A 27997-nucleotide genomic window follows, 5' to 3' on the forward strand; every position below is an offset into this window, starting at 1 on the left:
GATTTGTTCTCGGTAGTTCTGAGTTCAAATCCTCAACCACGCTTGTAAATAAATAGCCAACTGGTTTGCCTCCGGCCAGCTGGGATTCTTAACCCGTTTATGTTTGATTTAGTTTATTTGTTTCAGGAATTTGCTCGGCCCCCCTAGCATCATGCTATAAATACTGCCGACGGTAAATAACGCATGTAGACCGCGCGTTGCCCGGGTATACACCCGGGGGTATACACTTTGCCCATTTTAGTCTGGAGTCGGGTATGGGTTTCGAGGGAACTGTACGGTGTGTGAACGTATTTATCGTTTCAATTCCAAATGAGTAAGAAAGAAAGAGAACTATGCGAATTCGAAATGGATCTGAATAATTTGTTTTTGTTTGCGCTCTAATCTAAGTAATGATAACATAATTTCTGCCTAAAGGCCAGGTCTCAAAACGAGTATGGATTTTAGAGTTCTAGTCTGAAAACGGGTGTGGAAAATAAAATAATTTTGTAGCTGAAAATTATACCCTGTTCAGCGGCAAATACCCGCCTAGGACAATAAGAAATTACCTCCCACGGGGGAACTGACGCTAAAGCAGACACTTTCGTGAATTTATTGTTTATGTACGATATTCACGAATATAGAAATGTACCGAGAGAGAATCATCCCTCTCTTGAATGTATGTATGAATTGAAGGGGCGTGAAATATCATGAAACACCTAAAATAACAGCTTATTTATGCATTTAACTCGTTGGACAGGATGATCTGAGGTGTCTCTCAGTCCTGATGACCCTAAAACAAAAGAGGTGCTTATGACACATAGGAGTCCAATTGAATTAGTGGTTTTAAAGGGGTGCGAGGCTATTGGATGTTCCTAAAAGTTTTTTTAAAAATCTCCATTGGATACGTTCCAGGAAAAAGTCTCTTCTTCTAGGCTGGAATTAGTATGCGAGAAAACAGGGGCGCGCGCGACGGAGACACGTGTGTCTTCCTCATGAAGAAGGACAATCAAAAAAGCGTCCAACACTTTAACATTATCGCTCTGAGGAGGTTCAAACGTTACTATATCATCTTGCATCATGGTCAAACGAATTAAGGCTAAGAGAAGTCAGTGCTGCCTTGTTTTGAGGAAGTTGCAACAAAGTACGTGTAAATCTACCCACCATCGCCTAGTAGATAGCCTACTCGTTTTTTCTTCAGGAGTTATCTGACTCAACCCCAGAGTTGGGTTTAGCAGTGTTTGCTCGAGAGGTAAACGTTGTAGTTACCGAGCGAGAGGAGATCTGATCTTCATTTCTGGTACTCTCCTCGCCAGACGTTGTCGAAGCAACAACATTTTTTAACTCTTCAGGATTAATAAAATAAATCAGTTCATCTTCTTGAGAGTAGAAGTCATCCATATCAATGTCTCCAAATATCGCCTCTCTACCATATGATGGGATTGCTGGAAGTTTCTTCTTTTTAATTTCTTGTGAGCTGCTTTCCTCGCCGTCCTTTTCCAAAACTTTTTCGTCTCTCGGAAGGCCAGGAAAATACGAAAATGTATGCATATCGCTGATTTTTCGGGACAAAAAAGAGTGGCTGAATGGGAGGGACCTAAATCTTGCAAGTGTTAGAGCTCTGTCGTAGGCGATTTTATGTCGAGCCATGCACTGGTGGTTCGCTTCTTTCCCGATTTTCTCTAATTTAGACCGAGTTTTTAACGGAAGCTTAGCCTTAAGTTCGGACGTTTTTAACAACTTGGGGAGTTTACTGTAGTAGTCTTGAGTTTTTTGCTTCAGGAAATGTTGGCAGTGTTTATTTCGATGCTTCTTCTTTTCAGCTGAAGGTGATGAACGCAGCTCTCCTTCAATCTCGTACAACCCGCGCATTTCCTTGTCTCCAGCCATATGGCCATCAGAATCACTTTCGGAATCAAAATCACTGCTATACTCATTGTCAAGCGAGGTTTCTTGCAAAAGGGACAATAGATCGGGACTGGATAAACCTTTGCGAGAATTCTTGAAGCCTCTCTTTTTCGAATTTCCTTTCTTGGGATTGTCAGACTTATTATCTAGCGAAAAATTCCCTTCATCCGGGCTTTCATCTCCAAAATCAAAATTCAGCTCAATCTCACTAGGGTCTAGTCCCTTCTTTTTGTTCGCTCTAGCGTTTTTATGTGACCGCTCGAGGGACTTGGCATCAATGGCGTCGGTGTCCGATTGGGATACATGGTCACTGAAAACTACCTTTCTTTTAAGTCTGTGGTGTGTTTTTCTTTCCTCGTTACTTTCTTCCTGGGCGTTCTCGGCATTTGTTTGCTCTTGAAGTATCTTTCTCTCTTCATCCTCAAACTCGTATGTATAATCTTTATATGCAGTATCAAAACTCATCTCCTTGATGTCTTTGGAAGTTTTATTGATGAATTTCTGCAACTCCATGAGATCATCGGTCTGTCCGTCTGTGTTGGCGAAATCAAAGTTCAAAGGACTGTCACCTGCGTCCGCTCTCATTTTCATCAACAATCGGTCATTGTACACTCGTTCGCTCATCAGGTAGTAACTCTCGCGCCGCTTAGGAGCCCACTGTACCTATAGAAAATGAAAAATAATAATCACTACATATAGCGTCACAAAGTACTGTTAACGCCCAGTTCACAGCTGGTTCCTGGGCGCAGTGCCGTAGACGGTACTCGTTGGACACTAATGTGAACACACCTCTTTTTCAAGTAAGTACCCACGCTAGAATTCTGGCTCACATGAGATGCCATATTTTTTTCAGGGCCGTTTTGAAAACCTCTCTTGTGACAAACACCTTGTATAAAGTTTATTATTATCATTTATTACAGTGATGGTCAAAACACGCTACAGAAGGAAGTTGGAAAACAACGTTTTCAGTAAACGATGAAAGAGCAGTTCGAACTTGAAAGCCTTCTTCGAGTTGGAGAGAACCCTGGGAACCAGGCTGTGTATAATCTTTGCTATGTAAGACAGAAACAAGAAAAACCTCTGTTGTTCAAGCTGACTCTAAGGTCACGTTTCACACTATCATGAGCTCATTCACTCTTGTCATGAGCTAAGAGTCGTTGTCAACTCTTAATTTCAAATCAGACTAATCACAAACTGTGTAAGAAACTAGCCAATCAAAATCGCTGATATATTTTCTTACGACCCTGCGGGATTCGAACACGATACAGAAGGTTTAGAGTGTCTACGACTCACGCAGGCTAGTATTCCCTAAGCAGCCCTGTTAGGTAAGACCTACCAAAACCGGAAGTTTGTGTGCGCCTCGTTCCCGCGCTCCAAACAGCAACGCGGCGCATCTTCTCTGATGATGACGTAATTCGTTCAAATCATATCTTGGCTTAGGTTTAGACTGTGAGGAGTCTGGCGACGTCGTAAGCGATGTAAGCGTCTTTTGTGCCGAGGCCTTTTTCTTTTGCTCAGCCAAAAGATCTTCACAACGTCGGCGCTCGCATTCCAAAGCGGCTTCAACTTTCTGAAACAAAACGAAAGAGCCTTAACGTAAGTGTAAATGTATTTGCACGGTGCTATAAAAACTAAAGAATTTTTCCATGGGCCATACCAGAGACGAGATCGCAACGGTCGAAGACCCTTCCTGTTCGTGTCCAACAGTTGAACTAGCCTTGAGGTCATTTGAAGTACTGGTGTTTGATATAAATTTTACTACATAACTCGGGTATACTTACACGATCAATAGCGTGAACTTAAATGCATCTTATGGGTCCTTATGCCCCATATCACAGCAAAGCGTTTGTCACAGTTTGCTATGATCTATAAAATTGACTCCTTTATAAAAGTTGCTTCAGCATTGATATTTGTAGACTGTAAACTCGATGTAAATAGAAAAATGAGTAAAAGTTTACTTGCTACTTAAGGCAGTCTTCAGCTTAGTTTCTATGTCGCAAGGTGTGAATAGGGCAGTAGGTAAAACGTTCTCTGGTAATAATCTTTGTGATTTTCCTATAAGGATCTTAGAATAAGTATAAGCTTCCCTTTGCAACGCCGAAGGCTTTACTTAAGCTTTGTTCATAATATACCGGATAACTTTTGCTCCGGCACGAAAATCATACCGAACAGGGAATCTGCTCGCACATAAGAACGGTAATTCTGCAACGGAGCGAAGCTACGCCGCGCGGGCTCTAAAGTGGAGAGACACATATCGGATAGGTGTTCATACTATACCAGATATAGCTTTTCGTGTCAGCACGAAAAACTATTCGGTTTAGCTCGGTTTGGTGTGAACATTGCCTTAATTTTCAGAATTGTCGCTGAGAGCCTCAAAGATCTCCCGAAAGAACCTTTTTGCCGAAGATGTAGTTTGTGGTTTTTCCTTCCTGGAAGTCTGCACTAACCTTTCTGTAGTGGTCTCCATAGGTCATCTGTGCGTATTTAACATCTAAAGTTGAAGTCAGGTTACCCAGTATGTGATGACCGGTGGTGAAATGTCGGCCCTAAAATGACAAACGTGCAACGCATGCATCAGTATCCGATCAATGGCCTCTTGAATGTATTTATATATTAATTTAAAAGAGCAACATATATAATCGCGAGACCTTCACTTCGTGTTGCGTTTGGTGTTACTACGGACAGTTATACGGTATAATGTGAACTTAACCTTAGTGACAACATGACTACACAGTGTGCAGACGTAACTTGCATGTAGTAAGTTCTTTATCAAAAAGGAGATGTTTCGGGTTTTCCTCTCGCAAGAGCCTGACTTCTATCATTTTATTCACATAAAATGGACCACCTTCCATTATATTACCGACAACTAAATCTTCGGATTTACTCATCCAAATTGTGAACTGCTGTCAAGACAACTCGGCCACGTGCCCAAGTGTAAACTTCGGGTAACTCCGCGATTTGCCAGGCAGAATGACTGGATCAACTGAGGATCAATAAAAGGCAATAACGACTGACATACAACTCCGTCTTAACAGTTTGCTCCATACATCTTGAAATTAGTTCCCGGTTAACGTGAAAATGATGATGAAAGAAGCTTTAAGTAAGCTGCAAGAACGGTATAATCAGAAAGGAGTCCAGAATTTTACACAGCTTTGAAGATGAAACTTTGCTTATAAACTTTTAGTACAACTTTGAGGATGTTTGAAGACCAGCTAATGTAATTCGCGTAAAACCAACCGGATCATGAAGTTGCCGGGTGGAACAACCACTCAGCAAAGGGCACTGCACCAGTTATATGTGATGAAAATTTCAACATACATTAGATCTAATCTATCTGTCAGTCTTCTAGTTTTACGATTTAAACTTACCCCTTTCAAATTAAAGCGTTCTAAGCGGTCACGACGAAGTAGAGGTCATCATAACTTTAGTGACGCAAAAGCGCTATGTAAATCTTTGTTTTGCAGTAAATATATAAACTTTCATTGGCAAACAAAAGTTTGAGAAGAAAACAAAAGAAACAGTTTTTGAATGAGACAGTTGTTCCTGGGAGAGTTGTTAAACAAAGGAGTCGGGAGCATAGTTTAGAAGAAGCAACTGAAATGTGAAAACTGGTTAACCTCCCATGAGATTAGACGCTTGAAAAGGAAAAAGGTTGCAAATTTACATAAGCAAACTGCTCATTAATTATTTCTCGATTCTTAGCGTTAATTTCGCAATTTCACGAAAGATAACATAATTATCGCGATGTTAGCTTGTCTGTTTTAATCAGACTGTTAAAATTTAATGCCGAGATTAAACCCGGCGCCAATTGCGCTAATCTGCTCTTAAAGACCTCAAAGCTTTGGCAATTACTGCATGCAAACTGTAAAACTTCCTAGTCCTAGCGGAAAATTTTAATAGGATTACTAAATACGTTTCTAAATGCCTTCTTATTAAAAACGGCAAGCGAAGTTGGTTTTAAACACAGCTTTAAGTCTAATATAATATCAACCAAGAAACTGTCTATACAGCCAGCATCGACAAGGAGGGGCTGATTGAACTGTATTCATGAAATATGGCAGAAACTTTGAGAACTTATACAATGTAAATTTATCATGAAATTTTTCACTAAAAATCCTGGAAGTTCAGTTTTGTTTTTTCAACAGTTTTTGCATTCTAGTTTGATATCCAGCCTCGATGGTACTCAGTTTGACGTCTTGCCTTCGAACAATTCAAAAAAAACTAGAGTGGATTGAATATATGAGCCAAAGAAGTCATTTATTCATCAAAAAACTTAAACAAACAATTAAGCTTTTATAGTTTTCGATTTGACACAATGTTTTCTCATTCACTGATATAAAGAGCTTTTTGGACTAACTGTTTCTTCAGAAAACAAGACTTTATTCAACTTTTTAGAAATTATTTATCCCGCTATTTTTTAGCACCGATTGAATGTAGAAACACAAGCATTAATGAGAAATAACTTGTTTTGATGTTTTTAAAAGAAAAAGAGTTAGGAAGAAAATTAACAGCGGGAACCTTGCTCCATCAAATGTTGTTTATTTCGTCACTTAGGCAAAAAAGGTTTCATCTGCTAGTACACATGTAAACTTAGCTTAGTTTATATGGTACTTCACTGTTGTCAAGCTGGCGACTACAGTACACAAAGGAAAGTACTTAACAACTCACCGGTTGTGCTTTTGGTATGGGTACAATGTCTTCCAGCTTTACTCTGTCCAGTTTCCAGAACATCTTCAGCAGATCTGTCAAAGATGTTCACAGAACACCACAGTAAAGATATTAACAAAATCTGGTTAAAATTTCTGTGTCAAGTCACGTCCATGATGCTTGTGTTGGGTTTCTTTATAATGCAAACTTTCGGTGTACTTTCCATTATATTCGCGTGGATTAAGTAATCTCACGGGAGACAGTCGGGCGAATTTAATTGGTTTATATAACCTTCGTTACCAGGCTTGTGATAAAACCACAGGCAGCCCAAGTTAGCAAAAATGTTATACACAGGAAAACGACACAACTACATTTTTGTAATCTTGCACGAGATTACAACACAACATAGTCACTTTGTCAGCCAAAATAAGCTGATATAAGAAGGATATGACTAAATGTTGAAAAAAAATCTTGCTTACGATGTACTTTGGTTGTTGCGTACATTTATTAGCTAACTTGATATTGTACTAGCGAGGCAATTCAACCATTCTTCAAGCAACCTCCCCTAAGTCATCATTTTGCTCAAAGTAAGAAGTAACTGTTAATGTTAGCTTAGGGGAGGGGTAGGTGGGCAGTTTCCCAGAAACCTCTTTCTCTCCTCCGACGACGGCGACGGCAACGAGAACGGCAAAAAAAGCAATAGGTTTAGATTGGCAAAATAATAACTTTACACATGCATCACGCTTTTTTGTGCATTTTTTTGCTGTCGCTGCAAGACTACCGGTATGAAAGTGCCTAAATTCACGTTTTGTCAGCTTTGATACAGTCCTTTAGAATTCAACTCCAAAATATATTGCCAACATTTGACGAATTCAACGAAATGGAATAAGAGCAATAAAGTTTGAGGCAGCGCGAATTCAATTTTTAAGTGACGTTTTCGTAGCCGTCGCCGTCGTTGTTGCTTAAGCTTCATTTTGTGGCGATGGGAGACTGGGGAGAGGGAGGAATAAGAAAGCGCGCGCGGGACGATCAAGGGGAAAGAGCAGGGTGGATAAAGGTTGGACAACGAAAAGAGTAGACTATTAGTAGTCCCCCTTTTTCCCTTAGGGATAGTAGAGCGAGCAAAACGCGAGCGCGCGTGAAAATCACCCCACGCGAGAAAAGGTGACACGCGGAGGGGAGAGAGAAAAAATTATCTCTCCCCACCGCGTCTTTCTCACATGGGGTGATTTTCACGCTTGCGTTTCGCTCGCTCTACTATCCCTAAGGGAAAAATGGGGGACTACTGGTAGTCTATGAAAAGAGCACTCCGCTCTTCAAGTGATGTGTGATGAGGAGAAGGACTGGCACGAGCGCTCTTTCGACTCTTCTGGTGCGCTTGAAGGTCGGCGAAATGTCCTTTTTTAAAACCGGAATTCCTACTTTCTTTCTAAAGAAGTAAATTCGTTTCATAACAATATTAATGAACAGTTTCATATATTTATGTCTGTATGCCTTAAAGTCAAACCTGTTGGTCCTATAATGCCAAAATTTGAGTTAATGCCAAAATTTGAGTTCAATTTGAAAGTGTTTGAATGCCTCCTCCTGCCACTAAATATGACCTCGTCGTCTTTCGCCGTTTCGTTTGCAAAAGCTCAACATTACTAAACCGCTTTTTTTACATATGTTTAACGAGGATAAATCTTACATAACATAACAAAAAATCAGCTGGATTTATTTGGATTTAGAGGCGTGGTACTGCTACAAACGTTGCCTCAACCTTTATCCGCCCTGGGAAAGAGAGTCGTCCCCCGCGCTCTTGCAATTTTTATCGGGATACCCCGCGGGAACCTCTGCGGAGAAGAGTGGGAAAGTCGTTATGTCTAGAAGAATCTGTTATTTAAGTTTTTAGACGGTTGGCGCCAGAAAACAGGCTTAAGATACAAGATACATTGCTTAGCACAGAAAAATCTAAATTGATTGGTCGAGCTCTGTGTATTCACTTCGGCAGAATCTAGACAAGAACCTCGATAACTCGAACTCGCAGAATTCGAATTCCCCGCTAACTCAAACTAAATTTCCTTTCCCTTGATCAAAATTTCACTGAAATTAGCACCGATAACTCGAATTTCTCGCTAACTCGAACTGTTTTTCGTTTCCCTGCAGAGTTCGAGTTGCCGGCTGTAGTGTGCATGTATCAGGAAAAATTGTACTTCAGTAATTTGAAGAAAGGAGAGGGCTAGGCTTAAATAGGTTATTTTACAGATTTTATTCACCAGGTCTCTCACTTGTAACTAAATTTCTGCATTAAAAAGTTCTTGTCAACAAAAATAACAGCTGAAAATATGTTAATAAATGTGTAGCTGCGTTTTTAAGTGCACTTATCCTAGCATAAAGATTTTATGTACAAGAAATGACTGATTGAAATGATATGTTTACACAAAGGAATGTAAATAAAATTGCAAACTAATTAAGGTAAACACATGGATGGTTCTATAAGTCAAGCGTGTAAAAAATGCGCATATTTTCTGTCTTTCATGGCTTTGTTGTGTCGATGTCTTCAGGTAGATTTGCATTCTATTTCATACGCATAGTTTTCCTTTTGTCGGTGAAAACAGGCGTATGTTAACCGAAAAAGCTTACTTTTCCAGCGCTCACGTCAGCACCACGGTAGTTAAAAGCAGAGAAAAGCGATTATCTTCTGACCACTATTACTCGTTGTGCTCTCACACTGTGACTTTCTGATGCAAAAATGCTTTAGGCCGGTCGTCACAGTTTTTGGGCGCGATTGCTAGGGGAGAAATACTTAAAGCCTTCTTTGGTCGTCTAGATTCTTCGCGACGGATGGTTTTCTAACACTCTTCGGCAGCCTGTTAAAAGAGACACATTCTTTGGAAAACTTTCTCATAGTACTGGATACATTTGATGGGAATTTTAAAGACTGGATAGCCTTATGTTTGTCCGATTAAACTGAAAAGGTGCGGGCCACTTCAGAGTAGCAATCGCCCGGATCGAACAGCATAAGAAGCAGAAGCTTTGCCTCATTAGTGAACTGTTAATGATCGATGTTATCGTCGGAAAATATGGAGACAAGGTCGGTTGTTCTACCCACGAATATAACAGGCAACTTTTCTACAACGGCACCTCCGACGAATGGGACAGGTGAGTTAGATGTTATTTCATTATTTTCTGATGTTGTTATCAAGCAAATTATATTAATGAGAATATGCATCATGATTATGATCAAACGTTCGCATAAAATACGGCCTTAAAACTTCAACCATTAGATTTTAAACTCTCAATGAAAACCATCTAGGAATGTTTTGATTTAAAGCTAATTTTGCACTTTCATCATCCTAGTACAATTGCTATATGACAGGGAACTTTAACTCCGCTAATCTCTTTAGCATCGTTAACTACAATTAAGGCGATTTTTTAAACTCGTTTTAAAGGCTGTTAGGCAGCAGTTTTCTCTTTAAAAAAATTAAAGCAGGTATTTGGTAGAGACGAAAAATGGTTTGAAAGACTATTTATAATGTATTACTTGTAAGTCATAATTTTACGATCAAGTTTTCGAGCACGCGAGGACAAACAGTCTTGCAAATTGACGTCATCTTGTAATTCTCCACAAGTTTTGAAATTGTTTCCTTTTTCGCTTTGAAATAACGAAAATATATAGCGTTAGACTTTAAATGAAAAGTTTTGGTTTCTACATTTTCTAACAATATCGAAGATATATATATATTTCCTTGGGAACTCTTCAGAAGGTGAATTCTAATTATATCGAGTTTGCGCACACAGCGTTAATTATAATTGTTGAGAATTACAATGGAATAACAGATCTCCGTTGGCAAACATAACTTAAGACTTAACATCATTGGTTAAATTGATATTTTCATTATATTTGTCTCCAAGGAAAAGTGAGCCTAATTAAAAATCCCTTAAAATATCCAAGCGTTTTCTTTTTCTTCAGAAAACAGCAATCATCATTATATTGCTAAAATATTTCAATTAAACGCATCAATCAATTTGCTCAATATGTTTGCAGAGACTTCTCCTTTTTTTCTGATGTCTGTCGATAACATTATCTCCACCGCGTGTTTAAAGATATTTTGTTAATTAATTGAGGATTCGCGAAGCTGAATTCTTGCTATCGATTACTTCCAATTTTTCTTACTTTCAAATATAGTTGCAGCTCCAAATTTATCCGTTGCAGTTCTGATTTCTTTTGATTTTTGTCAGAAAAATTTTAAACCAGTTTTTCTTTCAGATCATAATGAATCAGAAACAATAAGAAATAAAATTTAAATATATATGATATTTTTAATACTATGAAAAAAGAGAATAAATGTAGAAGACGGGGGGATTAATCTGTTAATTCATAACACTTTCCAATTTTCGTTTTTCTTTTTGCTTTGTTTGATGAAGCTTTGCTACCTTATCAGCGACTAAAGTCATCAAATTATTGTGTTACGAAGTCGAACATATGTTGTCCGTTGCACGCGATAGTTTGTCGTAATTACTTTGTTCATAATGATATTAAAAAAGTGACGGAACGGTAGAGTGTGCGGCTTATCTTCAGTCACGTTTGTTTACCCTTACATGCAAGCTGTCTACAGTACCGTCCCAGAGTAGCCTCCCCGCAGACGTCCTTTGGGGTTCGTTTGTCACGCATTCATTTCCCCCCCTCCGTGGGGGAGAAATGAATGCGTGACAAACGAACCCCAAAGGACGTCCGCGGGGAGGCTAGTCCCAGAGCGACTTTGGGTAAAATTCTGTGTCTTTCTGTGAGGCCACACTAGGGCCATTTATACGAGGAAAAATAAGACGCGTCTTACATAAGACGCAAACTGTACCATTTATACGAGCATGTCTTATCTAAGACAAGAACAGCTCGTGGGCGCGATCAATTCAACCAAAATTCCAACCGGTCCGACCTGGAAAAGTGGTCCACCTCAAAAGGTGGACCCGGTTTTTCGAAACTTTTCGGTTGGACCGAACCGATCATTGAGTTTTGGACCGAAATTTCCGGAAATTTTGGTTGAATGGATCGCGCCCCGTATAAATGGTTCGCGTCTTATTTCTGTTCTTGACTCGTTTTCATGTGAATGTTGCTCGTAGCAACGGCAATCCAACATGGCGCGCTAAAAATTTACGCATGCGTACTTTGCGTTCGCGTCTTATGTAAAACGCGAAGGTCATTTATACGAAGTTTTTCTCGTCTTAGCTAAGACGCGTCTTATCTAAGAACAGGTGTTAAGGGCTGTTCTTAAATAAGACTTGTCTTAGCTAAGCCGCGTCTTATTTTAAACAAAATGTGCTGTTTATACGGAAAGTTCGCGTCTTATTTAAAAGACACGTCCTATTTTTCCTCGTATAAATGGCCCTACAGTGGCTTAAACTTTGGAGTCCATGGATGAAATATACTTTAGAACGCAATGACTATGACCACGCAACTGAAAGCTACTGAGCAGTACTTTTAGACTCCGTCCACACGTAGCCGGATATCTTGGAATCCGCAACTTTTTCTTTGCGGATACGGCTTCCGTCCGCACGTATCCGGAGAATCCGGCATACGAATTCGAAACTTCTTGAATCCGCTCTCCTGAGTGGAAATTTGTGAATAAATGCATGATACGCATAGCCCTTTGGTAAATGCTCTGGATCTTTTAAGCCAGAAATTAAGACATGTTTTGTTATTCGGGGTCAACGTACTCTAAAATTGGGCGAGCAGCAGTTACAAATAACTTAGCTAATAAAATTGGTGGAGTACCAGACTGCTTAAGAACACACAGAGAGAATAGCCTGTTGTATAGCCTACATGATGGGTCCGCTTCAGATCATTACTAATACAAACTCCAAGCAGTTTTTACACTACAACCCTTTCGGTTGTATTGCCACACCAAAGGATATAGGATTAATAATAAATTATAGTTTTGATTGATCGTAAACCATGATTAACTATCTTCTCTTTACATTTTACATCTTTTTGGATTTTATCGGACTCAGTTTCATTCAGGGTGCTCCTAAAAAAGCGTGGATATTATTAGTAGGAAAGTCAAGTAAGCTAATACCATTTCAGGGATTATTTCAAAGGCAGTTGTATCATCAACAAATTTAATTTTAAGGTTCTAAGAAGGCAGTGAATTATTTGTCATGATGATAAACAAGATGACGCCTATTTTGAGCCTTGTGGTATATCTCCCTTGGGCGATTTCCACCTCAGAGATGGTGTTCCCTAACCTCACTGCCTGGGTCATACTTCTCAAAAACGCTTAAATCCAGTTCACTCACATGTTCACTGTAGCAGGGTGAGCCTGATGTGAGCCGGATCAGTTGAGGTTTCTGGGAAGCTGTCCACCTACCCCTCTCCTAAATCACAATTTTGCTTTAAGTGAGAAGTAAGTATCAAGGTTGGCTTAGGAGGGGAGGTGTAGGTGGGAGCTACATTTACTCTTCTTTATTGCAGTCTTCAACAAGTACGCGGGCGAAGCCATCGCCTTCGTAACCGGAAGTAAAGCTGGAATGGTTGTAGGAATCATTATTGCTATTGTTATCGTCATAATAATAGTACTGTGTGTCCGGCAAGCAGTTAAAGGGCTCCAAGATGCTAAAGAGAGAGCCATGTCAAAGCTTGGAGCCTTAATGAAAAGAGATGAATCTGTGGAACTTCTTGATGCTACTCCCGATACGGAGTTGGAAGCGGTTCAACCTGCATCTTCTGATAAAAAGAAACTGGTAAGAGATTTGCTTTGGTCTGACCAGCTCCTTACGCATGCGCAGAGCAATATTAACTCGCAATTCGCCACTTAAGGAACGAGAAGAGAACTGGAGACGAAACGTGTCTCGCAATTGCTTCTGGGATTGTTACTGGGGACGCGTTCGTCATCTATTGGCCAAAAGTCCCAGAAGTCTTTGCGAAAGTTAACTCGACCCAGTTTTTTCTCGTTGCTATCACACAGTGTTTGCCGAGAATAAGATTTCTGAAAAAATAACAGGGCGAGCGGGTAGAGAAAGTGGGAGAAACGTAGTTTCTAAGTAGACAACGTCTGCTGTTGGTTTTTTTAGTAAAAGGAAAGCGGTGTATTTGCAAAGAGGTCTTTTACAAACACGGGCAAGTAGGAGAAATTTATGGTATTTTGTTTCTTGCAGGAAAATCTTGGAAACATTAAATTTTCACTTGCGTACGACGAAGAACGGTAAGAATTGACAAATTAAGAAAAGCGCTTAATCGATCGTTCTTCAGTCTTTTTTACAATTTTCACCACACCAGTCCAGTAGTAACACCAATTTTAAATTTATCTCCTTGAGATAAGTGGAAGATTATTTTGCTATAATTAAATGGAGGTCTCCGTCGAGATCCTATCCATCCTTCTGAGCTATTCTTCTGAAAGTTTAAACTGTTGTTAAATGTTTCCCTTACGCATTTTTGAAAGGGCTCAAATTTCCTGTTATGAATTAAAAGAAGATTTGAGCTACTTAATGCTTCGCGACAGTTTGAAAATTTCAAAATTTACAAGAATTTGTATGGAAAACCATTTAAGCGTAACTGGGCGGCAAAAGTGATTTTTCTCATACAAGTCCTTCTAATTTTCAGCGGCCTTTGCAATCGCTGCTTTGGGATATATGGCTAGAAATTTACAGATTACCTGATTTTAACATCCTCTTTCAGCTCGCGTTAACAAACTTTTTTAAAAGCGAACTGTTTTCATGTTTACCGAAAGTGGATCACGTGGTCAACTAATGCAGAAGGCCTATTATATTAATAGACGAATTGAGAGATACTGGTAGTTAATAATAACAGGTTACAACACTGGGTTACTCTTTTATGGTCATGGTCATGCAAATAGTCACAAAATAAAGCTTGTTTCTCTTTTTCAGTTCTGAGCTACGAGTAAAAGTTTATCATTGCGATGGTCTGCCAATGAAATTCGTCGGAGGAACCGTGTATACGTACGTTGAGGTAGAAATGTTTCCTTTTCACCGGATGACACCCGAAAAACCGCGAACAAAATACATAAGAAACGAGTTCAGCCCTGTTTTCAACGATGAAGTCTGCATCACAATCAATAAGGAGGAGGTCGATGACCAAAAAATGTACCTTCATGTCTGCGACTACAATCAGATTTCTACGCGAGATCTGATTGGCTCATGCAAAATTGAACTTGATGATGTTAGTTTCAAGGCAAAAGGCAAGGAGACTGTGTACGAGGAAACGCTGAGATGGATCGATTCGGTAAGTAACTCACGAACCTGGATTTGATCGAAACAGAGTAAGGCTTGGGCTGACTTTTAACCTATTCGTCTCGAACAAGTTTGCCAAAGAACGCCATCTGAAGCTAGTTGTGGTGTATTCTGGAACACGATTTTATTTTGGAATTTCTGGTCTACTTAGAAGTTGTTTTTGCCCCTTTTTCTTTAGCCTGTTTGATTGTAATGTGCTCATTCAGGTATGTTTTGCCACCTGCACATGACACAGATGGCAGGCCAGTGTTGTTGATAAATAGAACGCAGTCTCGTTTCCAGGGTTCTCTCTCTTGAATTATAATAACTTTTCGTTTCTTTATCAAATCCCCTGAGTAAGGATCGCTTGTCCGTCTGAAATATCGGGAAACCTCAAGTCGCTTTTGTCGTTGCTGTTTTGTTGTTAATGCTTATATTTTTGTCTTGAATAAAACAACAGGATTTGGATGTCGACATTTATATAAAGGGTTCCTCACTCTTGCCTCGAGAAAACAAGAGAAAGAACCCTGGAAACGAGGTTGACTATAGAGCGGTGCTTAGCCTCCCTATACTCGGCCTTATAATGCTGCGACTTGCGACCGTAGGTTTCTGATCTTGCAATGGTGTTTTATTCAAATTGAATTGAATGTTGTTGTGCTTGATCCTTCCCGTATTCGGCTTCGTTCTTTAACAAATCAACGCTTGTCAATAGACTCTTTAGCTCACAAATGTTGCCTTTTCTCAGGTTCGTGGTGCGGAGCGTGGGGATATCAAAATTTCCATGCAGTACTATGAAGGTGAAAGTCAGTTGATTGTTAAAGTACTGGAATGCAAAAGCTTAAAACCTTTCCCAGGACGCGTGTCGTGCAGTAAGTATTACGGAAATACGTAATTTGTGCCCTTATTTTGTCTTCTTACTACGAAAGTGTGAAAATCTAAACTTTTAAGACTTTTAAGTCTTTGTACAGAGAGGCTCTGTGTCATGTGTCATCTTTAACAGAAAAGGTACCCTTCTCTTATACCTTGGTATACCAACAATCCTGGGCAAAATAGATGAAAATTTTAGACCCCACTCCCCCAGATCAAGAATGGGGAAATGGCGCGTTTTGCCTTTCACGTGCCTTCATCCTTGTTTTTTTTTGGGGGGGGGGGGGGGGTAGGGAGGGAGGGAGGGGGTTGCTTTTCCATTTTATTCTGTTCAAGACTGTAGTTACAGAAGACCGTAGAACGATGCTTTCTGGCCTTTTAACTGCTGTAGATGCGCCCTTTTTTTAATCTGAAAAAATTAACAAAACCAGGAGGATTTCTTGTCTTTTTCACAGCAGATTTGTATGTAGGGTCTTTAAGGTCCTTTCATGACAGACCGAAATGACAGATTTCCCTACCCTTTCATATACTTCTGCTAGTGAAATCCCTGCCCTTTACATATCTGAAGCCTGAAAATGGTACCCCTTTCGGGCGGTTCCTCCCCGTATAGGCCATTGTAGCAGGGCCACTAGCGCTTTTCCCTTACAAAATGGGAGGGGCGACGCCCTGAAGACTAGATTGACGGGGGTATCTAACCCATAGACCAGTAGGCCCGAGCCTTCCAATGTTTCGTTTGCACTCTACCACTTGTAATAAATGGTACGTTGTTGGGGCGAGCTAAAAGAGTTGTAAGATCAAAGTGTTGGGGATGTCAGCGCGTACTGGTCGTGCGTACAATCAAGACTTTTTCAGGATATGTGGAAATGAAAGTCAGCCAGGCCTATAACAAGTCGATAAGCTAGCTACGCCCCCTGGTGATAGGGAGTACCCCGGGTCAATAGCATCGCATGGCACTGACTCTTGTTACTTAGCTTACAAATGAATATTAACTGCAAATTAATATGGCGTAGAGTGTAGGATCTAATATCAAGAAGGTGCCAGATCGGCAAAAGTATACCCAGTAAACACACGTGTTTGCTTAGCTAACAAGCCTGAGGACGTTTCAATCATTGATTCTAACGACGACTCCTCGAAAGACCGGAACTTCTTGAAAAACAGCTACTTCATCAATTTCTGCCTTCAAATGGTTCGCGTCTTTGTAGAAGTGAAACTGAACCATTTCCTTTCCTTTTTTTTTTTTTTTGCAGATTCCTACGTAACATTGAACCTCGTGCGAGGTTCGAAAGTCTTAACAACCAAGAAAACGAAAGTGGTAAAGAAAAACTTAGAGCCCAAATTCGAAAAGGAATTTACGTTTATTGTGGAGGAACATCTCTTAGATGAGGTCAATCTTGTAATACACGTCAAAGACAAGCCACTGATTGGACGAAAGCGTCTGATTGGTGAACTATGTATTGGTTGCCAAGGAGTCGGGCAAAGTCTCGCTCAGTGGAAACTTATGGTAAACAAAGAAGTAACCATGTGGCATCAACTGGAGCTTCTGAACATTGTTCCTGGTAAAACAGATCTTCAGACTACGATGGCAGTTTTGCACGGCTGGGAAACTACATCGGAGGAAGAGAGCGAGGAGGAGGAGGAGGAAGGGATGTTTACGGGACTTTTACCCGGGGGTTTATTTTCCTCCGATAGCAGTGTCCCTCAAAAGAAACCAAAGAAGCAGAAAGTGTCAAAGAGGCAGTCAAAACTTTAACGACTTCTGTAACTTCCTTTCACCACAGCCAGCCCTTATGATAGCACACTTTTACTAGATGAAATTTTTATTCATCCCCTAACAGACATTTTTCATCGGCCGTCTTCTCTTCAGTAGCATTTAACGAAGAACAATGAGAAACCTTCGGCCGGTGTCGTTATTTTTGTCGTCACGCAACGTACCTACTTACTCGAATCAGGAAGAACCCTTGCGTGACGAACCACAGAATCTAGTTCCCAGGGTCTTTCGTTTCAATGACTCAAAACCGCTGCCAAGAACGAAGTGCTACGTCATGAAAGAACAACGCGAGACAAGACAAATGAAAAAAAATACCAGTTTTTCTCTAACACAGTATAATTCATAAAGTTCTGTTGAAAGTGGCCTGAGTAGCTGGCGGGATTAGAGTGCGAATGCTGCCTGTATTGTTTTGGCGGCGGAGCCGCAAGAACAGTGGGATACATTTTCCCTCTCGGTTTCTCTCGGCTTCGCCGCTCGCTTCGCGTGGCGGCTCCCAAGAAACTAGGTACCCCCTGTTCACAAGAATCACGCCAGATACACAGGCTATGTTGAAAGTTTTTTTCACTTAACATGAAATAAATAAATAAATAAATACCGTATTTTAAAAGACTATACGTGAGGGAGTTGTGGGAAATTTTCGATTTTCTTTTGAAAAGTCAAATCATGTTGGCTTGCTACTACTGACAACGTTCATTTTTAAATAAATCTGCGCAACTATTTTCATTGAGGCCCGACTCTATGTTGAGACTTCAAAAAGTGCAGTACAGTTAAAATCCTCCAGGCAGTAAACCTGTTACCATGGAGTTTCACTGGCGACTACACGGTCGACCAGTGCAGTGAAACCACGCTTATCCTGTGTAGACCCCTTTGCCTGCTCAATGGAGACATTTAATACTGATTTAGCGATATTCATCCCGATTGTATGGATGCCTAGACTTCGCAAACAGCATCTTCTTTGTCAGCGTAGTGTTTGGACAACGGCAAACATGACCAATATATTAAAAAAAAACTCGATTGATAACAACTCGTTTAATTTATCTGTTTTTAAAAAGAGTTAAATCTCTTTTTTGAAGTCGAGAAGCATAATAAAAGCTGACTGTCAATATCAGTGAAGAGTAAAGTGTGATATTACATGTTTTTAGGATATTGTGGTGTTCCGGATATTGTCCGTTTAAATTTAGCGTATCGATTGAATACAAATCATGAGAATTTTTGGACTTTGTACAGCTGTGGAAAGCAATATAGAAACAATCATTCATTTATATCCCCTTGTGTTTCACAAATTATAAATACCAATTATCAGTAAACTTGGAATAGACGCCGTTTTTTAAGTTTCTTTCAATAGCATCCGAGACGAGAAGACTTCAAAATGTCTCACTGTTATAGTGGGCGCGATCCATTCAACCAAAATTCCGACCGGTCCGACCGTGAAAAGTTGTCCACCTCAAAAGGTTGACCAGTTTTTTTTTTTTCGAAACTTTTCCAGTTGGACCGAACCGATCCATTGAGGTTTGGACCGAAAATTCCGGAAATTTTGGTTGAATGGATCGCACCCGGTGACTTTGCACAGTCCTTGCGTAATAAAGGTCAATTTCATGTTTTTACAAACACAAATACATTTACAAAACGTCTTCGTTAAACGCTTCAACCAATGAAAATACATCTAGTATACTGGCAATTCAAAGAGTAAATACTATTTTAACTGATCATTTCAGACGTAAAAATATGGCAGACGAGGTTTTTTTGTTTTCGGAGCGTTTTGTTCATTTTACACTGATTTTACCTATTATCAGTAAAAAGTCAGTTTAAATCTACTTAGCCTACTGTACAGAAGGGATTCACTTCAGAAGTAGAGTTTTTAATCGTCCAATAATATTGAATTTCCTTGATGATTCACATCATTGTTTGGTATTATGATAAAACGTTCGTTAAAGCTTCGAGCTTTTGTTTATATTTAGCTTGACATTTCTACACCACGGATAGCCAAATTATATCATAGCTGTCGAGTATATAAAACAGCTGAAAATACACTTGTATCAAGAACAGCAGTTTATAAGCACAACTTTTTGAATTTTAACATTTTTGATATCATTAGTATTTTAAGAATATAGAATTGCCTTTGTTTATCTCTTAAAAGAGTTTTTGAACGGCATAAAAGAAAAACAATTACAAGTGTCAACATAAGGCTCTCTTCGCTTCGTGGTGTTTTATTTTCTGCAGATGTTAGATAATTCAAAACAAAACTTCGTAAAGGGTTTTTAAACTGCGTTTGCTTAAAAACACCTTATTGATACATCTGAGGTAAATATCGCGCGTTCTGAAATACGATTGGTCCACATGTCATCGCGGCTGGTGCCTAGGAAACCATACATGTACATCGCGAAACGAATCGCGCACGAGTTTGCTCCCGGAAAAATAGTCACTATGATATTTACCGTAAATTAGAATATGAAGAGAAAAGCTATGGCTGGAGGCGAATATTCAAAACTTTCGCAAGCGGATGAAGAAACAGGCTGCCAGTTCGTCAGACAAGAGAAACATCGACATGAAAATGACGCGAAGAGAAGATTGGTCACCGCGTGTCTGTTTTGCGTTTTATTTATTATCTGCGAGGTTACAGGTAAGAAAAAAATTACAGACTTCTAAGGAAATAATGAATGAACGATATGAACACTAACCATTTCCATACTTGCCATCTGTGTTAAAAATATCAGTGCGTTGTCTTTTCTTTTGGCTGATCGATTAGTCAACTTTAAAAATCTTTTGAACAGACTGAAACGGCGATTTGTTTCGAAAAGTAAATCTTTTATGGACAGAAGTTTACACTTCCTTTAAAATGGAAGCAATTTAGCGATCAACGTAAGGAGTTAATTATATGCAAAATTGGTTTGTGATATGTGGTATTTTCTTGTTATGGTCCACGGAACTTCATATCAACAAATACTTTGGTGTGAATTTAAAACTCTTGAATTTACCTTTGCCCATGGTTTTATTAGATTTCCAAAATAGTCAAAAGAACAAAAAAAGTTAAATATAGAGGCAACTTCCAAGAAAGTTTCGAAATTTTGTCGTTAGAAAATCCTTTTTGGCTTCCCAGATGGGTACTTCGCAAATTTCAGGCGAAGTGAAGCGGTGAATTAAAACAGCTTTCAAGCAAACGGAAGTGTAAATAGAACCGCCGTTGGAATTAAAATTCTCCTGAAGAGGTGTTGAAACCGAGCCGCTTTTAAAAATCGTTTGCTGAGTTAATAGACAGGGAATTAGGTTAAGACAAGGTCACAAATGCATCGTTAGAGAGTTTCCCCTAATAACGAAATGACAGCCTCGATGCCAAACAAATGAAGATTTTTATACCATGGGAAAAATGTATCTCCAGCACCTGTTCGTAAAATTATTCTTTTTTTAGGCTGTTGGTTTATAGATATCATAAAGCAACACGCTGGTATGAAATAGGCGAAAAACGGATAACTTTAGCGTTAATGGCTGTATTTGCAATCTTTGACATTTCAAGACAGACAATTCACGGCTAAAACAAATTTAAATTTAAAAACATTTAGCCTGACTTTTAAAGGAAATGCTTCGTTATGAGAGCTATTCATCAGCACTTGCCTGTGATAATGTACTGATCTCCTTCTTATTTTTGAACTTGAAAGAGCGCCCAAAATTTTACCTCCCCCAACACTATGTTTCTTTTTAAAAAATATGCATTTGTGTATGTGGTATAAGAACTAAAATGAAAGGATGATCAGTAAACAGCTAGAAGTTTACTGGGCTGTTTAACAAGACGTCTCTGTTATTTTTAAGACTTAAGTCAGTTGCCTGTGTTTGCTCATCCCTTTTCACCTCAGAATAGTAAAAAAAAAAACCCTGATAAAAGTTTTTCGTCGTATAAACTGAAGAAGGAACCGAGAATAACTCCAAATGGTGACTAAAGAAAAAATAAGCAAAAAATATCAGATTTCGTTTTGTAAAATCCTGAGAAGTAAATGTTTTGCAAAAAGGGTTCCTCATTACACATTACAAGATTTTCGTCCACAGATTTGAAAGTTAAAGAGACCAATTGAGGTTGAGATAATTTGTTTTAAGGATTGACAATCATGAGTGGTTTATCCTGTGTGGGGCGGCCGCTCTAGGAACAACGAGGGCATTCACACAACCTGGTTCCCAGGGCCCTCTCTTGCCCGTGGAAAGAGTAGGAGAGGAATCTGGGAACGATGTTGACATTCACAGTCCTAGGAGGATATTGCAGTTTGCGGTTTGAGCATGTGTTGGTTTCGGGTCAAATAGTATTTTGGGACTGTTTTAGGAGCCATATCTCTTTTGCAGGTTTTGATTGGCTATTACTGCTATTACGATTTCGCTTGCGAAACTGGGTCAAAATTCATCTCCCAAACAGTTCCGAACCAGTCAGATCAGAGGGTAAAACTGCCGCTTATAAGCCCCCCCAGTTATAAGCCCCCTCGGTTATAAGCTCCCCAGTTATAAGTCCCCCTCTGTTATAAGCCCCCCCCAACCCCCCAGCTATAAGCCCCTCCTGTTAAAAGCCCCCCCCCCCACAGCTATAAGCCCCCCAGTAAAAGGCCCATCTACCTGTACGCAAAAAACACGTCCGATTTTAAACCCCCCCTCGGATATAATACGGTTTATAATCCCTCCTAAAATCCCTTACAAAGATGTATAAGTTCAGTGCTTGTAATCGGCAGCTAATGGTGCAAAAACTCGGACTCTGCGAATAAACACAGAGCACATCTTCACAAGCTATCAAGCTTGCTGAGAACAGAGGGTATAGAATGGATTGCATTTGCGTTAAATTGTTGTTATTTTCAAACGCAGGTGGTTTAATTGCCAACAGCCTCGCCATCATGAACGATGCTCTGCATCAGATTTTTGATCTAAACTCTTTGTTAATGAGCCTCGCTGCTTCGTGGATAGCACGATGGAAACCAAACCAGAGGAAAACATACGGCTACTACAGAGCTGGTAATTGTTAATATACACATGCCAGGAACGCGCACTAAAGTGATTGAATCCTCGATTAGAATTAAATTCTTTTCACGAAAAGGCCTTAAGCTTAGTCCTCAGCCTTACATAAAAATGCACTTTAGGCTGATCCGCCCTCCCAGTACGTGCAACAGGGCAATTGCCGCACATGTGTTGTGTGGAAATGGCGTTTAAAGGAGTGCTTTGCACTTGCCTAGGCAGTTAAGGCATCTAAAAACGGCTTTGACCGTCTAGAAGATCCGACAGCTAAGCCATCTGATGAGCGAAGCAGCTGTCTATTACTGCTACTGCTCCGGTGACATGTCTTTGCAAATGCGTTAGGTACTGGTGGGTTGGTGTGCGTGTGTAATTTGGTTTTTAGAGCCCACCATGGAGTACCATGGTTAATAAATTAGCAAAAGAAGATTGTCGCAGGGTAGCAACCGCCACTGGTGAATTTCAAGACACACACATAGCGACTGTGTCAATGTATTTAGCACGAAAGTACTAGTAAGGACACTGATTTTACATTCCCTACTGGAGACGGGACCCAGCTTCATACATCCGGGCCACCCGAACTCGGTTAAAAGTTAAAAATGCTCTTTTTTATGAGCGCTTAGAGAAATTGAAGTTTTATGCTGCCTATTTGCGCGGTAGTCTTTATGCTCATACCATTTTTCTTGTCGGTGCAAGTGTACTGAAAATAGCACACGCGTTTAACAAAGATAAAGGTGATAATTAAAAACAGGTTACCTAGTTTTTACTTCATTAATGACTTGCTCGATAAACGTTTTTCACAGAAATTCTTGGAGCGTGCGCCGTTATTCTGACGTTATGGCTGCTGACCGGAGTGCTGGCGCATGAATCAATCCTTAGGTTACTTCCAGGTTCCACCGGTCATCATAGTCACGTGAACCCTGATGCAATGATACTTACTGCTGCGCTTGCCTTTGGTGCTAATATTGTGTAAGTACGTCTTAACACTGAATAGGCACTAATCCTAACTGTCTCATTACCAAAGTCCTTTTGGTGGCAAGGAAATGTTCGAATATAAGACAAGTAATTAGCTTAAATGACGCATTTTTGCCACAGTAAACGTTCCTCTTGCATTTTTCCTGTACAATTAACTCTTTCTTAACGAACACTAATCTAAAACTGTCATGTACTAGGTGGTTTTAACTTTTGAGTTTGTGGATGAAATCCTAAAATGTGACCTATAAATGAAAGCTACTTAGCAGCACTTGCCCGTGGTACTGTTTATTATGCTGTACAAGGTGATTCTAACTTTTGAGTCTGTGGATGAAATCCTAAAGTATGACCATTCAAATGAAAGCTACTGAGCAGTACTTTCCTGTGGTACTATTTGTTTTTCAGCTCTGTACATAATGAAACTTGAATAATTTGTGTAATTTTGACTTTGGCCACCTCTTGCAGTGAAAGTTTTTAAGACATACGGGTGTGTTTATCAAGATGGCTACAAGGCTAGCCCTTATCAACATTGATCGCCGGATATTTACATTTTCTTAACCGTGTAAATGTTAAAGCTAAACATAAATTTTGTAATGAGTCTTTTTAAAATGAAAATATTTACAACTTTTACAGATTGATTGGTTGATTGATTAATGGGTTCGATTAAATGCATTGTTTTTCTTCCATTTGTAGAATTATTTGTTTATTGAACGTTCATTCACATCATGGTGACCATCACTGCGAAGCAAACATTACAGTCAGGGCAGCATTTCTTCACACTCTGGGAGACGTGTTTCACAGTTTTGCCGTACTTGTTGGTGCAATTCTCATTAAAATCAATGTAAGTACACCCGAAGCTGGTTATCCATAATTCAGTTGTCCACGGCTGTTACTGCCCGTGTGATATGGCTGTGCGAATGCGTAAGGTACTGCCTGGCCATTCCGCGGAGTTGGAGCGGAGTTGGTAGTGTGTACCTTTTTGCTAAATTTGATTCTTATTCATATGACGTCTGACTTAAGCTTTCGTACTAGTAAATGTTTCCGCGCGAGCTTCGTTGCCAAAGCTGGAGCAAGAGCAACAAAATCGCGCGGAAACGCTTGCTAGCTAGTCTGACTAGGGCTTAAGGCAGAGACTCCTTCACACCTGGTTATACGTTGTCCATTGAAATAAGATAAATGTACTCTTTCAATCTATGCTCCATGCCTCTCTCTGTCGTGGTTACAATAATTTAAGTCGCTGGCTTTAAATATATATTGCTTTTGTCGATTCCAATGTCAATCTTCTGAGGATGACTTAAGAAATGATAGATGACAAAGCTAATGTGCAGACGCTTCACTTATTCCATGACTGTGTATTTCATATTCTTTCTCGTAGGGGAGTATGGGACATACTCTCTTGTCTAGCTTGTCCCCTTTTCTCTCACCCTTTATATTCTCTTGTCTCTCTATAGATTATCCGCCGTTTTGGTCCTCCCTTCAGTTTCACTGGCAGTTTAGAACGGAATCAGTTTTCGCTTATTGACGCTGTTTACTGTATTCTCGTTTCGAAAAATTTGCCTAACTTGTCTTGCTTTGCTTTGCAGCCGACGTGGGAAATCGCTGATCCAATTCTTAGCCTATTAGGCGCATGTGTGGTTCTTGTATCTACTCTCAGTGTTCTTAAAGACTCTATCAATATCTTATTGGAAGGTAAGAGTAAATATTAGGCATCCTGTTTTAACGCTAAGCATTGCGGGTAAATATTAACAAGTATAGAGCCTTTTCAGTTGAGGTCATGGTGGCAAAATTGGTGTTGCAAACAAATCCCCTGGGAGTTGAACTCTTTTTCTTATGCAGGAGCCTATAACCCGGAGCGAGCAACACCCATACTAGGCCTATGTCACGACGGCGTTTTTACTGACCAGTTTATTTTTAGACACATTTTAGGGCACTTTTTGCCCCAAGAAAAGAATCTCCACCATGTCTATGAGCGTATTCGAAGTATGACGTATCAAAAAGGAAAACCAAACGTTATTAAAAGGCAAAAAACATCATTTTTAGGCTGCAGGTTTTGCTGACTGGTTTGTTGAATTTTAAAGATATTCAAAATTCGCGCCAAAACCGTTCTAAAAATAAACTGGTCCTCAAAAACGCCGTGACACGAGCGCATGGAAGTTGCTCGCTCCGGGCTTATGGGCTCCTGTCTTATGTAAATGCTTTCTTTTGTTCCAACAAATTTGCATAGACCAGCTGGCCAAGTGAGTGAAAATGCTCTATACGGATGCTTAGTGGTGTGAAGCACAGATCATGGTGTCAGAGGTGGAGCGTTTAGCCACAGGTAGTTGCGCCATAGGGCGGAGAAGAGGGGATGAACCTGATTTGAAAATGATTTAATGTCTAATCAGTGCATTTTTCATATTTCGTGTTTCTTCAGGAGTGCCTTCAAACATAAGACTTGCTGAAGTCAAAAATGATCTGACGAATATTGATCACGTGCTTGGTGTTCATAGTCTACATATCTGGGCACTTACAACAAACAAGACAATAATGTCAGCTCACGTGGTCATAGGTATGTAAATTTAATATATAGTCGCCGGCCATCTGTCGCTCTTTTGCGTTAGTTAAAGTTTCGGCTATGTTCACACTGGCTGTGTTGAGGCTAAACAGTCTGTTCCAATCCTTTTGTGATTTATAAGACTCCAGGCATGCTGTGCGTGCAAACCTCGGTGTAGTTGTGAAAACGTTCAGATCGTGGGGACTGCTCAAAGAGATGTGAGCACAAAAAAAGACAACTCCTTCACGCCGCACTCCACTATCCGAACGCCTGGAACAGGCTAGTCGTGATACAAACCATGTGCTTAATTACCTGTAACGCTTTGGAGCGCGTTTCTCATCGTCTGATAAGTTCTTCAGAGCTCGTACATTTCAATTTCCACCCCGACAGTGATTTAGGGTTTCTTTTTTGGGGGGAGCGGGGGGGGGGGGGGGGGGGTAGCTTTTTACTGACAAGTTGAAGTTTTATTAAGCCTTTATGAGATTGTGATTCGTTGTGTTGATCGAAAACGTGCTGACGCCTGCAAGTCTGAGCCTTTAACAATCTGCGTTTGTGGGTGAGGCGCGTTTGTCCCCCGGACACGCTGTACCGGGTAGCTTTTGCGCTGGCACAAAACGGAGTATAGCTTCTTGTTCACACATAAGAAGGGGATTTCAGCGCGATTTCTGTAGCGAAGCGAAGCTGCGCCGTGCCGATCTCGAAGTGGAGAGTCACATATCGGATAGGTTCTGTGCCACACTTTGGTGTAGTGTGATCAAGTGTGAACAGGTATTCGGGCGGTAGCGGAAGTGAATAAGTTCGAGCGAGGATAGGAATCCACTGAGACGGAAGTAAATATTCAGGAGTGAGGACTGGGATTTAGTTCACCAAACCCTCTCGGCGAACCGCTCGGGTATGCGCGCACGATGTTCGATGTGCGTGAACGACTTGTTCTAGTCCTGTACCGTTGCTGCTGATACGATGAGACTGTCAATTTCTGAAGCAATGTAAAAAACAGTGAAAATCAGAATTTATTTCCAGGGTTTTAAGGACCTTAACTTATTAGTTATAATCAACGCACTCAAGGAAAATCCGTCAAAATCAGTCAGTCTTCGCCAATGCCTCAAGGAGGTTTCGTAGTGCTCGAAGGCTCCATTGAATGTGACACTTGCATCTGTCAGAGGTACAGTCGACCCCCCTCTAAAAGGACACCTGCTTAATACGGACAACTCGTTACTACGGACAGTTTGCTTTGACCCTGGGGAAAGAAAACCCTAACATTTTCTCTTAATTCAAACCTCTTAATACGAACACTCCGTTAAAACGGACACCGTCTACGGCCCCCTTACTGTCTGTAGTAACTTGGTTTGATTGTACTTGAGGAATCAAAAGTGATTCGTAGGCAAACTGAAATTTGCTTTCTTCTTTTTCTACAGATCCCAGAGCGGATGTCAACTCATTGTTAGAGGACGCAACGAAGACATTGTCAGAGAAATACAACTTTCACAAGTCTTGTTTACAAGTGGAAATTAAACGAACAGAAACTAGGAGTAATTTCCACCAAAATAATACTGGATTAATGGCCGAACAATAGACTAACAAAGAAATTATATATTTTCTCGCTTATTTGCGAAGGAAACTTTCCACTTCCTACTGTTTTTTTTTTCTCGGTTTTAAGGGATCCTACTTCTGGACTACAAGGATCCTCAATAGGGTCAATCCCGTATATGGATGGTTATTTTCGGCATCCCACAACCCGTGAATACTTTCAATCCCGAATCTCGCCACCAGTTTGCTTTAAAATCCCGGCGAATCCTCTCCTTCAAATGAGGCGAACCCCGAATTCCGAAAACCCTTTTGGAGACCCTCGACTACCGTAGCTTGTGATCAGGCCTTCTGGTTAGAAATAGGAGAGAAAATCCCTTCCCATTACTAAATTTCTTCCCCTCACATCTCGCCTTTTCAGCCTTATTCCCCAAGGATAGCCGGTTTACAGGCTGCCTCCATTTGTACTACCAGAAGGAATAGTTTTCAGATTGCAAGATGCATGTAAGGAAAATAAAACCGAGTTCTTGAAACTCGAAAAGTGAACCTAGATTCTGGGTTTGGAAAATGTTGCTTGCAATGCACGCATATAAAAAAAGTATTTCTTTTGAGCTTCTCGTGAA

The 27997-nt window shown here is 40.2% G+C and overlaps 3 protein-coding genes across 3 annotated transcripts; 2 read left to right on the plus strand and 1 right to left on the minus strand.

Annotated features, from left to right (window-relative positions):
- Positions 1-1054: 1054 nt before the first annotated feature.
- Positions 1055-4425, minus strand: LOC140929821 (uncharacterized). The gene is made up of 3 exons (XM_073379518.1): positions 4332-4425; positions 3221-3454; positions 1055-2547 (listed from the first exon to the last, which is right to left on the minus strand). Exons 1-3 carry the CDS (start codon positions 4356-4358, stop codon positions 1174-1176), a joined length of 1635 nt encoding a protein of 544 aa, XP_073235619.1. The 5' UTR covers positions 4359-4425; the 3' UTR covers positions 1055-1173.
- A 4710-nt stretch (positions 4426-9135) lies between these two features.
- On the plus strand, positions 9136-17457 carry LOC140929822 (synaptotagmin 2-like). The gene is made up of 6 exons (XM_073379519.1): positions 9136-9672; positions 12980-13248; positions 13663-13709; positions 14392-14746; positions 15479-15602; positions 16848-17457. Exons 1-6 carry the CDS (start codon positions 9576-9578, stop codon positions 17348-17350), a joined length of 1395 nt encoding a protein of 464 aa, XP_073235620.1. The 5' UTR covers positions 9136-9575; the 3' UTR covers positions 17351-17457.
- Positions 17458-19813: 2356 nt separating this feature from the next.
- On the plus strand, positions 19814-27926 carry LOC140929823 (proton-coupled zinc antiporter SLC30A8-like). The gene is made up of 7 exons (XM_073379520.1): positions 19814-19988; positions 22202-22348; positions 23149-23314; positions 24011-24158; positions 24901-25006; positions 25731-25865; positions 27266-27926. Exons 1-7 carry the CDS (start codon positions 19817-19819, stop codon positions 27421-27423), a joined length of 1032 nt encoding a protein of 343 aa, XP_073235621.1. The 5' UTR covers positions 19814-19816; the 3' UTR covers positions 27424-27926.
- Positions 27927-27997: the final 71 nt, after the last annotated feature.

This window comes from Porites lutea, chromosome 3 (genome assembly GCF_958299795.1).
Source record: "Porites lutea chromosome 3, jaPorLute2.1, whole genome shotgun sequence".
NCBI lineage: Eukaryota > Metazoa > Cnidaria > Anthozoa > Scleractinia > Poritidae > Porites > Porites lutea.